The sequence below is a fragment of the Callorhinus ursinus genome, unplaced genomic scaffold (assembly GCF_003265705.2).
Source record: "Callorhinus ursinus isolate GAN/ISIS: 27379988/994484 unplaced genomic scaffold, GSC_fseal_2.0 scaffold14, whole genome shotgun sequence".
Classification (NCBI taxonomy): domain Eukaryota; kingdom Metazoa; phylum Chordata; class Mammalia; order Carnivora; family Otariidae; genus Callorhinus; species Callorhinus ursinus.
Window position 1 is genome coordinate 8,219,948 of NW_027397076.1, and position 15,071 is coordinate 8,235,018.

At 40.3% G+C, this 15,071-nt stretch overlaps 1 protein-coding gene across 3 annotated transcripts in view; it reads left to right on the plus strand.

The window, feature by feature from the left end:
• Positions 1–15,071, plus strand: part of GNPTAB (N-acetylglucosamine-1-phosphate transferase subunits alpha and beta) — a 79,816-nt gene extending 64,745 nt beyond the window's left edge. For all 3 annotated transcript variants that reach the window (XM_073900400.1, XM_025882372.2, XM_073900401.1), the window contains 3 exons: positions 7,753–7,920; positions 11,242–11,332; positions 13,337–15,071. In XM_073900400.1, the coding sequence (XP_073756501.1) occupies positions 7,753–7,920; positions 11,242–11,332; positions 13,337–13,414 (337 nt within the window). In that variant the 3' untranslated portion in view covers positions 13,415–15,071. The remainder of the gene's footprint in view (positions 1–7,752; positions 7,921–11,241; positions 11,333–13,336) is intronic.

Here is a 15,071-nt window from a genome sequence, read left to right on the forward strand (position 1 = left end):
TCCTATAAATTGGTAGCTGGATCTGAGGGCTTTATTAGATTTAAGTTTGGTGAGTTTTTGTCTGTTTGTTTTAAATTTTAGCCATGTACTTTAAAAGTGGTGTTAGCCCTGCCTGTTTTAATTCTTTTTTTTATTGTTATGTTAATCACCATATATTACATCATTAGTTTTTGGTGCAGTGTTCCATGATTCATTGTTTGTTCATAACACCCAGTGCTCCATGCAAAACGTGCCCTCCTCAATACCCATCACCAGGATAACCCATCCCCCTCCCCCCCTCCCCTCTAGAACCCTCAGTTTGTTTTTCAGAGTCCATCATCTCTCATGGTTTGTCTCCCCCTCTGACATACTCCCCTTTTCTTCCTCTCCTGTTATCTTCTTCTTTTTCTTTTTTCTTAAAATATGTTGCGTTATTTGTTTCAGAAGTATAGATCTGTGATTCAACAGTCTTGCACAATTCACAGCGCTCACCATAGCACATACCCTCCCCAATGTCTATCACCCAGCCACCCCATCCCTCCCACCCCCAACCACTCCAGTAACATTCAGTTTGTTTCCTGAGATTAAGAATTCCTCATATCAGTGAGGTCATGTGATACATGTCTTTCTCTGATTGACTTATTTCACTCAGCATAACACCCTCCAGTTCCATCCACGTCGTTGCAAATGGCAAGATCTCATTCCTTTTGATGGCTGCATAATATTCCATTGTGTATATATACCACATCTTCTTTATCCATTCATCTGTCGATGGGCATCTTGGCTCTTTCCACAGTTTGGCTATTGTGGACATTGCTGCTATAAACATTGGGGTACACATACCCCTTCGGGTCCCTACATTTGTATCTTTGGGGTAAATACCCAGTAGTGCAATTGCTGGATCGAACGGTAGCTCTAATTTCAACTGTTTGAGGAACCTCCATACTGTTTTCCAGAGGGGTTGCACCAGCTTGCATTCCCACCAACAGTGTAGAAGGGTTCCCCTTTCTCCACATCCCCGCCAACATCTGTTGTTCCCTGACTTGTTAATTTTAGCCATTCTGACGGGTGTGAGGTGGTATCTCATTGAGGTTTTGATTTGGATTTCCCTGATGCCGAGAGATGTTGAGCACTTTTTCATGTGCCTGTTGGCCATTTGGATGTCTTCTTTGGAGAAATGTCTGTTCATGTCTTCTGCCCATTTCTTGATTGGATTATTTGTTCTTTGGGTGTTGAGTTTGATAAGTTCTTTATAGATTTTGGATACTAGCCCTTTATCTGATATGTCATTTGCAAATATTTTCTCCCATTCTGTCGGTTGTCTTTTGGTTTTGTGGACTGTTTCTTTTGCTGTGCAAAAGCTTTTTATCTTGATGAAATCCCAATAGTTCATTTTTGCCCGGGCTTCCTGTGCCTTTGGCGATGTTTCTAGGAAGAAGTTGCTGCGGCTAAGGTCGAAAAGGTTGCTACCTGTGTTCTCCTTTAGGATTTTGATGGACTCCTGTCTCACGTTTAGGTCTTTCAACCATTTGGAGTCTATTTTTGTGTGTGGTGTAAGGAAATGGTCCAGTTTCATTCTTCTGCATGTGGTTGTCCAATTTTCCCAACACCATTTGTTGAAGAGACTGTCTTTTTGCCATTGGACATTCTTTCCTGCTTTGTCAAAAATAAGTTGACCATAGAGTTGAGGGTCCATTTCTGGGCTCTCTGTTCTGTTCCATTGATCTATGTGTCTGTTTTTGTGCCAGTACCAAACTGTCTTGATGATGACAGCTTTGTAATAGAGCTGGAAGTCCGGAATTGTGATGCCGCCAGCTTTGCTTTTCTTTTTCAGTATTCCTCTGGCTATTCTGGGTCTCTTCTGGTTCCATACAAATTTTAAGATTATTTGTTCCATTTCTTTGAAAAAAGTGGATGGTATTTTGATGGGGATTGCATTGAATGTGTAGATTGCTCTAGGTAGCATTGACATCTTCACAATGTTGATTCTCCCAATCCATGAGCATGGAACGTTTTTCCATTTCTTTGTGTCTTCTTCAATTTCTTTCCTGAGTATTTTATAGTTTTCTGAGTACAGATCCTTTGCCTCTTTGGTTAGATTTATTCCTAGGTATCTAATGGTTTTGGGTGCAATTGTGAATGGGATCGACTCCTTGATTTGTCTCTCTTCTGTCTTGTTGTTGGTGTATAGGAATGCCACTGATTTCTGTGCATTGATTTTATATCCTGCTACTTTACTGAATTCCTGTATGAGTTCTAGCAGTTTTGGGGTGGAGTCTTTTGGGTTTTCCACATACAGTATCATATCATCTGCAAAGAGTGAGAGTTTGACTTCCTCTTTGCCGATTTGGATGCCTTTGATTTCTTTTTGTTGTCTGATTGCTGTGGCTAGGACTTCTAATACTATGTTGAATAGCAGTGGTGAGAGTGGACATCCCTGCCGCATTCCTGACCTTAGGGGAAAAGCTCTCAGTCTTTCCCCATTGAGAATGATATTCACTGTAGGTTTTTCATAGATGGCTTTTATGATATTGAGGTATGTACCCTCTATCCCTATACTCTGAAGAGTTTTGATCAAGAAAGGATGTTGTACTTTGTCAAATGCTTTTTCTGCATCTATTGAGAGGATCATATGATTCTTGCTCTTTCTTTTGTTAATGTATTGTATCACGTTGATTGATTTGCGGATGTTGAACCAGCCTTGCAGCCCAGGAATAAATCCCACTTGGTCATGGTGAATAATTCTTTTAATGTACTGTTGGATCCTATTGGCTAGTATTTTGGTGAGAATTTTTGCATCCATGTTCATCAAGGATATTGGTCTGTAATTCTCTTTTTTGATGGGGTCTTTGTCTGGTTTTGGGATCAAGGTAATGCTGGCCTCATAAAATGAGTTTGGAAGTTTCCCTTCCATTTCTATTTTTTGGAACAGTTTCAGGAGAATAGGTATTCATTCTTCTTGAAATGTCTGATAGAATTCCCCTGGGAAGCCGTCTGGCCCTGGGCTTTTGTTTCTTGGGAGATTTTTGATGACTGTTTCAATTTCCTTAGTGGTTATAGGTCTGTTCAGGTTTTCTATTTCTTCCTGGTTCAATTTTGGTAGTTGATACATCTCTAGGAATGCACCCATTTCTTCCAGGTTATCTAATTTGCTGGCATAGAGTTGCTCATAATATGTTCTTATAATTGTTTGTATTTCTTTGGTGTTGGTTGTGATCTCTCCTCTTTCATTCATGATTTTGTTGATTTGGGTCCTTTCTCTTTTCTTTTTGATCAGTCTGGCCAGGGGTTTATCAATCTTGTTACTTCTTTCAAAGAACCAGCTCCTAGTTTCGTTGATCTGTTCTACTGTTCTTTTGGTTTCTAGTTCATTGATTTCTGCTCTGATCTTTATGATTTCTCTTCTCCTGCTGGGTTTAGGCTTTATTTGCTGTTCTTTCTCCAGCTCCTTTAGGTGTAGGGTTAGGTTGTGTATTTGAGACCTTTCTTGTTTCTTGAGAAAGGCTTGTATTGCTATATACTTTCCTCTCGGGACTGCCTTTGCTGTATCCCAAAGATTTTGAACAGTTGTGTTTTCATTTTCATTGGTTTCCATGAATTTTTTTAATTCTTCTTTAATTTCTTGGTTGACCCATTCATTCTTTAGTAGGATGCTCTTTAGCCTCCATGTATTTGAGTTCTTTCCGACTTTCCTCTTGTGGTTGAGTTCTAGTTTCAAAGCATTGTGGTCTGAAAATATGCAGGGAATGATCCCAATCTTTTGGTACCGGTGGAGACCTGATTTGTGACCTAGAATGTGATCAATTCTGGAGAATGTTCCATGGGCACTAGAGAAGAATGTGTATTCCGTTGCTTTGGGATGGAATGTTCTGAATATGTCTGTGAAGTCCATTTGGTCCAGTGTGTCATTTAAAGTCTTTATTTCCTTGTTGATCTTTTGCTTAGATGATCTGTCCATTTCAGTCAGGGGGGTGTTAAAGTCCCCCACTATTATTGTATTGTTGTCAATGTGTTTCTTTGCTTTTGTTATTAATTGCCTTATATAATTGGCTGCTCCCATGTTCGGGGCATAGATATTTACAATTGTTAGATCTTCTTGTTGGATAGACCCTTTAAGTAGGATATAGTGTCCTTCCTCATCTCTTATTACAGTCTTTGTTTTAAAATCTAGTTTGTCTGATATAAGGATTGCCACCCCAGCTTTCTTTTGGTGTCCATTAGCATGGTAAATGGTTTTCCACCCCCTCACTTTCAATCTGGGGGTGTCTTTGCGTCTAAAATGAGTCTCTTGCAGACAGCATATTGATGGGTCTTGTTTTTTAATCCAATCTGATAGCCTGTGTCTTTTGATTGGGGCATTGAGCCCATTTACATTCAGGGTAACTATTGAAAGGTATGAATTTAGTGCCATTGTATTACCTGTAAGGTGACTGTTAACTGTCTGTTGTCTGTGTTCGTTTCTGCTCTTTGCTGCTTTTAGGTTCTCTCTTTGCTTAGAGGACCCCTCTCAATATTTCTTGGAGGGCTGGTTTCGTGTTTGCAAATTCCTTTAGTTTTTGTTTGTTCTGGAAGCTTTTTATCTCTCCTTCTATTTTCAATGATAGCCTAGCTGGATATAGTATTCTTGGCTGCATATTTTTCTCGTTTAGTGCTCTGAAGATATCTTGCCAGTCCTTTCTGGCCTGCCAGGTCTCTGTGGATAGGTCTGTTGCCAATCTAATGTTTCTACCATTGTAGGTTACATATCTCTTCTCCCGAGCTGCTTTCAGGATTTTCTCTTTGTCTCTGAGACTCGTAAGTTTTACTATTAGATGTCGGGGTGTTGACCTATTATTGATTTTGAGAGGGGTTCTCTGTGCCTCCTGGATTTTAATGCCTGTTTCCTTCCTCACATTAGGGAAGTTCTCTGCTATAATTTGCTCCAATATACCTTCTGCCCCTCTCTCTCTCTCTTCTTCTTCTGGGATCCCAATTATTCTAATGTTGTTTCGTCTTATTGTATCACTTATCTCTCGAATTCTGCCCTCGTGATCCTGTAATTGTTTCTCTCTCTTTTTCTCAGCCTCTTTATTTTCCATCATTTGGTCTTCTATATCGCTGATTCTCTCTTCTGCCTCATTTATCCTAGCAGTTAGTGCCCCCCATTTTGGATTGCACCTCATCAATAGCCTTTTTGATTTCGATTTGGTTAGATTTTCGTTCTTTTATTTCTCCAGAAAGGGTTTCTCTAATAACTTCCACGCTTTTTTCAAGCCCAGCTAGTATCTTTAAAGTCATGATTCTGAACTCTAGGTCCGACATCGTACTAATGTCCGTATTGAGTAAGTCCCTGGCTGACGGTACTACCTCTTGTTCTTTTTGCTGAGGTGATTTCTTTCGTCTTGTCATTTTGTCCAGAGGAGAATAGATGAATGAGAGAACAAAATGCTAACAGGTTTACAACGTCCCCAGCAAATATACTGTATACAAATCAGAAAAGACCTGAAACCAAGGGAAAAGAAAGGGAAAGAAAGAAAAAAGAAAGAGAAAAAAAAAAAAAGGATAAAAACAAAAACAGAACAATACAAAAAAAAGCAGAATGTGATCAAATATGATCAGGCTAGTGCATAGATCAGTTCCACACACTAGATTTTGGGCGTATTTTGGTCTGTTAGAAAAAAGTGCCTCCTAAAATTTTAAAGGAAGAAAGACATATATGTACAAAATAAGGGTTGATACAATGAAGGGATGGAAGATGACTGTAAAGATGAAAATTATAAAAGATTTTATAAAAGGACTTGGTAAGATAAGTTGTTTGAAAAAAGAAGGAAGATTTAAGAAAAAAAAAAAGGAAAAAGGGAGAGAATGTGATCAGGCAGGAGACTAGAACAAAGCCATACACTAGTGATTCAGGGTATATTTTGATCTGTTAGAAGAAACTGTACCCCAAAATTTTAAAGAGAGAACAACTTATATATATATGCCAAAAATAAGGGTAACTACTATGAAGGGATAAAATATGACTCTAAAAATGAAAAATAAAAATTTTTTTTTTTTTAAAAAGGGATTGATAAGATGTTGGTTGAAAAAGGGAAAAAGAAAAATAAAAAAAAACAGTCAACAAAAATTAACTTTGATGAAATAATGGATCATGGTAAAAAAAAAAAAAAAAAAAAGCCATGAATCTATGTGCAGTATTCCCCTAGCGCTGGAGTTCTCCCATTCTTCTTGATCGATCAACTTGGTCTTGGCTTGCTGGCTTTTTGTGCTGATCTTCTGGGGGAGGGGCCTGTTGCTGTGGTTTCCAAATGTCTTTGCCAGAGGCAGAATTGCCCCGCCCTTGTTGGTCCGGGCTAAGGAAGCTGCTCCGGTTTGTTCTCAGGAGCTTTTGTTCCCTGCAAGCTCTCGGTACAGCTTTGGAGGACCAGGGCAGAAATGGTGGCCTCCCAATCTCCACCCGGAGGAGCTGAGAACTCGGGGCCCCGCTCCTCACTGTGCCCCCAGAGAAAAGCAGTCACTCCCGTCTCCCCGGTCTCCGGCCGCACTCCGTGCTCACCCGGCCTGTGATCGAGCGTTGCTCTCTCTGGCACCCGACCCCGCACGGAGTCTCCAAACCCAGCAGATCCTTGCAGTGCGTTCCCGCACCGCTCCTCCCCGGGAAGGAAGGGGAGTCTCCCCGGATCTGCCGCTTGTTGGGTCCCTGCTGGGGGAGCCGTGCCCCGACTGGGCCGCAGATCACAGTTTATGGCAACCCCGAGCTGAGAGCCCGCTACTCTGCTCCATCTCTGCAGCCGGCTTCCCCGCTCTGATACCTGGGAGCTCTGGCGCACTCAGGCACCCCCCGGTCTCTCCGTGACCCCAAGGGTCCTGAGACCACACTGTCCCGGGAGGATTCCACCCCCCGCTTAGCCACTGCAGCGACGTCCCTCCGCCGAGCCAACTTCTAAAAGGTCCGATTTTGTGCTCCGCGGCTCTATCACTTGCCAGAAGCGGCCGGCGGAGGCCCCTCCCCCGCCGTCTATCCTCCCGAATATCGCCTCGGATTCACTTCTCCGCACGTCCTACCTTCCAGAAAGTGGTCACTTTTCTGTTCAGAGAGTTGTTGCTACTCTCCTGTTCGATCTCCTGTTGAGTTCGTAGGTGTTCAGAATGGTTTGATCCCTATTCAGCTGAATTCCTGAGACCAGACGAAATCTAGGTCTCTTACTCCTCCGCCATCTTGCTCCGCCCCCCCCGCCCTGCCTGTTTTAATGGGCCCTCAGTTTAGTGACTTTGCCTTGAAGGGAACTTGAAACAGTAGGGAAGCATGACTGTCATCTGCTTTTTGCCAGAACTCTAGCACCTTGGTTGGAGACATATTAAAGAAAAGTCATCAAACTCATAGAATCTATAGCTGTAAGGCACCATCTCTATCTCACTTATCCACACCACTATTCTTAGTAATAGGATAGAACTTGGTTTTAGGTGTTTATCAGTTTCTCCCCTGGCTGCCAGCAAAATACTCTAGTCAGTGAACTGTATTTATTAAACTCTTAATTGGGGACATGCTAAACAGAAATCATTAATTTATTCCAACAGCTAGAAGGCACTTTTAAGATTATCTTCCCTAAGTTCTCTTTGCTTTACAGGTGAGAAAAATTTTACAGAACATTCTTCCCCCAGAGAATCATATCAGCACATACAACAACTTGGAACATGAGCCCATTTAAAATATATTTGGAATCTACATTTCTTGTTTATTGGGTCAAGATCATTTTCACGATAACCAATAACCCTGGATCTCTATTTTTCTAGGAAGTTTGTTTGCCTGAATGACAACATAGACCACAATCATAAAGATGCCCAGACAGTGAAAGCTGTTCTCAGGGACTTCTATGAATCCATGTTCCCCATACCATCCCAGTTTGAGCTGCCAAGAGAATATCGAAACCGTTTCCTTCACATGCATGAGCTGCAGGAGTGGTAAGGTCTCATGTTCACGTGTGTTTAAAAGTGATGAAATTCCTTTAATGTGTTATTTAATAATTACTTTGTAAAAATATACTTAGAAGTTTTTATTGCACTTACTGGCCAAGCACATCCATTGAGTCTTATTCATTGCCATCAGAATAGCTACCTTGTTTCTTGAGTACCTGTTACATATATGGCCGGAGAACATGGTAACAGAAGCTGCATGATTTGCTCAAGGTGAAGTACCTGGTAAGTGGTAAATCCAGCCTGATTTCCATCCTTCCCTATGTTCCACTGTAATCCAAAGCTGCTTTACAGTGTTTCCTTCATGTCTTATTTTACTACTATTTACCCCATGCCAGGTGCTGGGAATATATAGATGAAAGGAGTATGGTACCAGGCTCTGAGGCACTCAGTCTCTTCAGAGAAACAAGCTGCAGGCAAACAGTTATGATATCAAGTGCTCTGGCAGGGTTTAATGCTACTGGAGTATGAATGAGGGAGCAGCTAAATTCTGTTAGGGGACGGCAACATTTGGACTTGGTTTCGAATTATGAAAAGGACTTTTCCAGGTAGGAAAGAGCATTCCTGGTAGAAGAAATGGCATGTACAAGGCACGGGGTATAAAAGAGAGTGTGTGGAGAGAGAAAGGAGAGATTGTGAAGGGCTGTATCTGAATTAGACTTTTTTCTTTAGAGAATGGGGTTCCCCAAGAGAAATTTTTTTTAGATGTTTGTAGTGATCAGACTTAATGATTTGGAAAGATAACTAACAGTATGGAGTTGGACTGGTGAGACAGTGTTGTCTGGTAACTAGAGGCAAGGGAGACAAGTACTAAGCATTTCAGTAGCTCTGAAACAGGGTGTGAGCCAAGGACACAGCTCAAGGAATAAAGAGAAAGCAGTAGACAGAATTGGGAGAGATTGTAGAGAGGAAATTAACAACCTTGGCAACTAGAACTCTTTGGTGTCTTGGAGTTGGGTAAATGAGCCAGTTAACATTTATATTGCTAATAGCTATGTATTTTTATTTTCAGAAGGAAGTTATTAAATTATGGGTGTTATTTTCTAGAAATGGTTTCTCATCATTTTCACTTTCCTTTAGCTCAGAGGAAAAAGATCTTTGGGTGGTTTCTTCTTTTTTTTTTTTTTTTTTTAAGATTTTATTTATTTGAGAGAGAATGAGATAGAGAGCACGAGAGGGTCAGAGGGTCAGAGGGAGAAGCGGACTCCCTGCCAAGCAGGGAGCCCGACGCGGGACTCGATCCCGGGACTCCAGGACCACGACCTGAGCCGAAGGCAGTCGCTTAACCAACTGAGCCACCCAGGCGCCCTGGGTGGTTTCAGTTGTTAACTCCCCAAATCCAGTTTGTGACTAAATTTATCTTCAAGGGCCCAATTGAATAAGAAAGGAGTGGGCTTAAGAGTAGTTTGAGAGGACTTTGATTTCTGTGTTATACAAATAAGATAAATCAGGTATAACTCCCTGACTGGGAGGCTTCATTTTCTCCATCCTGCTCAGCTTCTGTGCCCTCTCTCACTGCTGGGCCACCACCACCACCACCCTATCTTCCAGAAACTTTACTTTTTCTCTTTCCTTTCATGACACTGTGCTTGAGTCCCCTGTCACCTTTCTCTGGTTTCTCAGTAGGCTTTCTTCCTGTTTCCCTTCCTTGGGTATAACACTTTCTACACTGCACAGCAGTCTGTCTGGTGTGCTGGTCTCTCCTGATAAGACTGTAAGCCCTCTTCAGGGGCAGAGATGGTGTCTTACTCTTCTCTGAGTCCACAGTGCCTTTCTAGCACATAGTAGGTGCTCAGTGGATGAATGGCTGAGGGAACCTCCAACTTTTAAGTTTCTCTGGCTGCTGGGACAGCTTAGCTGTATTACAGCCTGTGGCTTCTTAGCTCTTTAAATTACACATCGATTCTGAATGACACCACAGACATTAGAACTAACTGAGCTGGTTGTGATCCTATTAAGAGACATAGGAAATTCAGGAGGAAAATAGAGGTACCATTATCAATATGGGACTTGAAGTAGAGCTATCCACTACAGGACAAGCTGTAAATGAGAATCTGGAACTCAGCACAGAGGCCTGAATTGATAGTTATTAGAATATCTTCCAAGCCTTATGTTAAGCATATATTTAGTCTTCATAATAAATTATTTCCACATTACAGATGAGGAAACTGCTCTACTGCCTCTAACCCCAATATCCTGTCTTCAAGTCCAATTGATTCTACTCTTAGGTTATCTCTTCTGTTGCTTGTTTTCTTTCATTCTCACTGGCCTTCATTATGTTTTCATACCCAGACTAACGTGACTGCCTGGTCACCTGACATGCATCCTTCAGATGGCCACCATTTTTACCCCAGTTGTCACACTCACACCTGCCATTTCATACACTTCCCCACTAGAGTATTATGTCCAAACCCTATTGCATATTTTTCCAGAATACCTGCAGTTTATGCCCACCTGCCTTGCCATGGCTTTAGCTCTCTCCCTGATGCTTCTAGGCCAGACTTCAGTTCTGCAGGACTCAGCTTGTTCCTCTGACTCTTTGCTGATGCTCACTGCCTTACTCAGCTAAATTCTTTCATTTAAGGTCCCCCATCCCGCTTCAAGGCTTAAATGTTACCAAATCTCAGGTGCTTTCCTCATTTCTCTGTTTTTCCACAAGACTTTGCTTTTTTGATAGTACCTTTTTTGGTCTATCTTGTGTGATGACTAGTCATCTGCATGTCATTGACTTCCTAGGCTTATACAGTTTAGAGCAAGAACTTTTTTTTTTTTAAAGATTTTATTTATTTATTTGACAGAGACATGGTGAGAGAGGGAACACAAGCAGGGGGGAGCGGTAGGGGGAGAAGCAGGCTTCCGGTTGAGCAGGGAGCCCGAGGCGGGGCTTGATCCCAGGACTCTGGGATCATGACCGGAGCCGAAGGCAGACGCTTAATGACTGAGCCACCCAGGCGCCCCTGGGGCAAGAACTTCTTGCTCATCGTCTGTATCCACAGAAAGTGTTGATTAAGTGACTGAAGAAATGGATATGAATGAAAGTGTACTTTTGTTTAAATGCTAAAAGTAATTTTCTTTTGCAGTCCTCTCCTTGCCTGGGTAACTTTTACCATTCAAATATAATATTTACTATGACATAATGAAAAATCCAATCTCATGTTGGAAATGTACATTGTATGAACATTTTCAAATTGCCTCCAGACAATGTTTTTGTTTCACGACTTTTTGCTAAACTAGTATATAAATAATTCTAATATAGTAGAACTATGCACAGAACTTTTTACATATTTGCTTTCTTCTTTCTCTGAACAGGAGAGCATATCGAGACAAATTGAAGTTTTGGACTCACTGTGTACTGGCAACATTGATTATGTTTACTATATTCTCATTTTTTGCTGAACAGGTAAGTCTTAAATATTTTATGTGGGGATCAAACATTTTTTAGTATGAGTATCTGATTCTTTAGAAAGTGATATAAATTCACCAGAAAATTTTAATTTCTTCTTTTGACTTCTAAATCAGGTGTCGATATGTCAAACATATTTCATAATGTTCAGGCAGCAAACATAATAGTCTTTTATTCATTTATCTTCTAGATGTACTACCAGTATTCTTTTTACCTGGAACTCAGTAGATTAAATTGTAGATGTCAAGCTAAAACTGAAAATCTCTTTAAGTATTTCTAACCAAAAAACCCACCTAGAATCCTCATCTGATACTGATTTTGTATGGGTTTTCAATTTTTCTTTTCTTGTAACCTTTCTAAAAGTGACCGCAGTGGCTTATCTTCAGACCTCCTACTCTTCTGTGGACAGTGCCCATTGTGCTCACATTTCTCCCAATTACCTTTCCTTTGAATTGCAGGAATTTCTCTCCATGCAGGCACATACACACAGCCTCCTTCAGATAAAGTCCCAGAAGTAGAAGGGAGGTTTGTGAGGTAGAAAGAAAAGGATCAGAGAATTCTTATTTGGTGTAGGCATGAAATGGTCTGAAGAGAAAGGGAACGGTGCTGTCTGGGCTGACCTGACTTACTGGGGCAAGCAAACCTCACCTCAGCCTCCATTTGAGGTGACTGTTGAGTGGAGCCTTTTTACCTGTCAATTATGGGAAACTTGCACTGAGTTTACTTAAACTGAGAAGGAGGAAGAGGCTGAAGTATTGAGAACTTTAGAATAAACAGTGCCTGGGCTTCCTGCCATAATGGAAGGAAATAAGAAAATGGGAGATTGGGCAGACAAGCAGGACTGCAATTTAATCTTCATCCATTTCCCAGCAAATATCAGTCTTCTTATTGCCATTATTCTTGGCTGGTAAAACTGCCCCTGCCCTAGAACAGAGGTCCACTGAGGAACTAGGAGTCAGCAGTGTGCCGGCCTGCAATGGGGAGAAAAGGCACACTGGCTGAAGGGAGCAGCAGGCGGCAGTGGGAAGGAACAGGGGGGCCAGTCTTTTATCTGTGTCATTTACACCAGTAGAGAACAGGGAACCAGAGAGGCAGGAAGGAGAAAAGAAGGGAAGAATAAATCCTCTCTTCTCTCTGTCCCGTTGCTCTTTACCTACTTGAATCAAATTCCTTAACCTCTACCATGCTTGCAACAAACCAGCCAACACTGCCTCTTCCTGTGCCCCAGAGTCCCAGCTCATGACTCAAACCATGGTGGCCTGTACTTGGGCAAAGCCCTGCTTCCACCCTGAGATGGAGTAGACAGTATGATCCCAAACTGAAACCATAAAGAACACATTTGTTTTTCTCATTGATGCTTTATTATAATGGCAGGCAGGTTTCCTACTTCAGATGTGTCATGGATAAACCATTTCTTTGAGAAAGAAGTGTTTGTCCAAGTTCTAAGCTAGTAATTATAAAGTAACTTTTTGCATGACAACCCATTTCATAAATTAGGTATTACCTGTATTTTCAAAAGATTATTGCTATGTTTAAAGATAGGGTAGAAGTGGTGATAGGATGTTAATATGGGTTTTTGTTTTTAAAGTTCTGTCTTACATATGTAGCCATTTTCAAATTGAGGGCAGTGTTTTAATAGCTAAATAGAGCCAGTTTCCTTCAAAAGAGACTTGACAAATAGGTATTTTGAAAATAAATATGCTTGGTAATCACTGTGTAAAAATCTGTAGTTATAGGTCTTTAAAAAAGTGAAGCATAAGCCAAAATCATTTTAATCCTTGTGGGTTTAATATATTGTGGGCACATATCTAGGCATATTGACCCTATAACAAAAGTAGTGGTTGGTTTTATTCTGGGGAGGAATGATGGAGACTTGTTTGTTCTGTTTTTTTTTGTTTTTGTTTTTTTTTAATGTAGAAGACTATGGAAATGATTAAGGTCATAGGACTCTAAAGTTTGTTAACATGGAGAATTAAAATTTTTTTTTCTTTCATTATCTAGTTAATTGCACTTAAGCGGAAGATATTTCCCAGGAGGAGGATACAGAAAGAAGCTAGTCCCGATCGAATCAGGGTATAGAAGATCTTCATTTGAAAATCATCTACCTCAGCATTCACTGAGCATTTTGAAACTCGGCATCATAGAGATGTCTTCATGATGTGATGCTTAGCCAGCCTGGCCTGAAGAAGGAAAAGCATCCAGTACAATACTTGTTTTGTGGTATGAATATAGCCTACTGACCAGGAATTGTTTAACCAAGACACAGAAAACTTGTGTGTTGAGTAGCTCTGACCTGGTTTTACTTTTAAAGCATTTGCTCATGGACCCATCATTCTTTTAATGAAAAATCTGACAAGAGAGAGCTACCAAGTTCCCATAGCAACCATTGCCAACTTTCACATAAAAAGCCTAGGCCAGCTTGGGAGCCATTGTTTTTGTTTTTTCCATTTCCCATTTTTAAAATAAGTAGCTACTAAGTTATCTAGTTACCCTTACTTCTGAAAATAATGAATTGGGATATCGAAACACGTTTTTATAGATGTTATTTAAATAATGCAACAGTATTCACCTTCTATTGGCAATACCTAAATTATGGTTTTTATTAACATTTAAGACCATAAGTGGTCAAACCACTGATGAGATCAATGACTGTCATCTGAAGTACTTTGTGCTTGTTTACTTCAGCCCCTAAGAATGTGATTTCATGCAGAGGCCTAATTACAAAGGGCTAGAGTTAAGTAGCAGAGCTACCTTCCAGATGTAATTATGTTTTGGAAATGTACATACTCAAACAGAAGTGCCTCATTTTAGAAATGAGTAGTTCTGATGGTACTGGCACATTACAGTGGTGTCTTTTTTTAATACTCAGTATATTCTAGTAGCTAGCTCTTTCAACTGCTTTCATATAATGCAGGGGTCAGCAAACTTTCTGTAAAAAGCCACATAGTAAATATTTGCAGGCCACATGTGTCTCTGTTGCATATTCCTTACTATTCAGTTTTAGTGTTGTTGGTTTTTTTTAACCTTTAAAACTGTCAAAAACCATGTTTAGCTTGCAGCTGTACAAAAACAGGCCACCACCTGGATTTGGCCCACAGGCCATTGTTTGCTGACCACTGGGATAGAGAATTCGTATTTTTATGTACGAGTAAGCCCTGATGTTCAGCTGTGTTTTATTTATATCATTATAGTGAATTTCTGGAGATTATATTCCATAAGTCCTTTTTGAACTCTAACAGGTATTTTAAGATCATGATCTCAACAGTATTCTTTCAACACATATTTTGTAAAAAGAACTTGTAATGTAAATACTGTGTTTGTGCTATAAGTGTTATGTATTTCAAAATGTGAAGTCTCATAAAAACTTACATTTTGTCTGATGCTTTGATTTTTAAATCTTTAAGGAATGAGTTTATTGTTATCCAGATTCCACAATCACTTGAGGGTTTGTACAGTGTAGCAGCGTCTGTGCTGAACACAACTGAACATAAATGGAAAGTAATGTAAGGAGAGTAGTACTATAACATACTGGCGAATGTCATGTTATAGGGGGAAAATAAGTTCTAAATGGGATTTATCATATGGTAAAAGTTGAGGTTTCTGGGTATCATTCTAAATGTGAAGAATTTATTATAGAAAAGTTATAGAAAAATTAACATTTGGGTGTGCTGGACATTTCTATGGTTAGATGAATATAGTCCATATCTAATTTAGAGCTTAATAGGTAATAGGATAG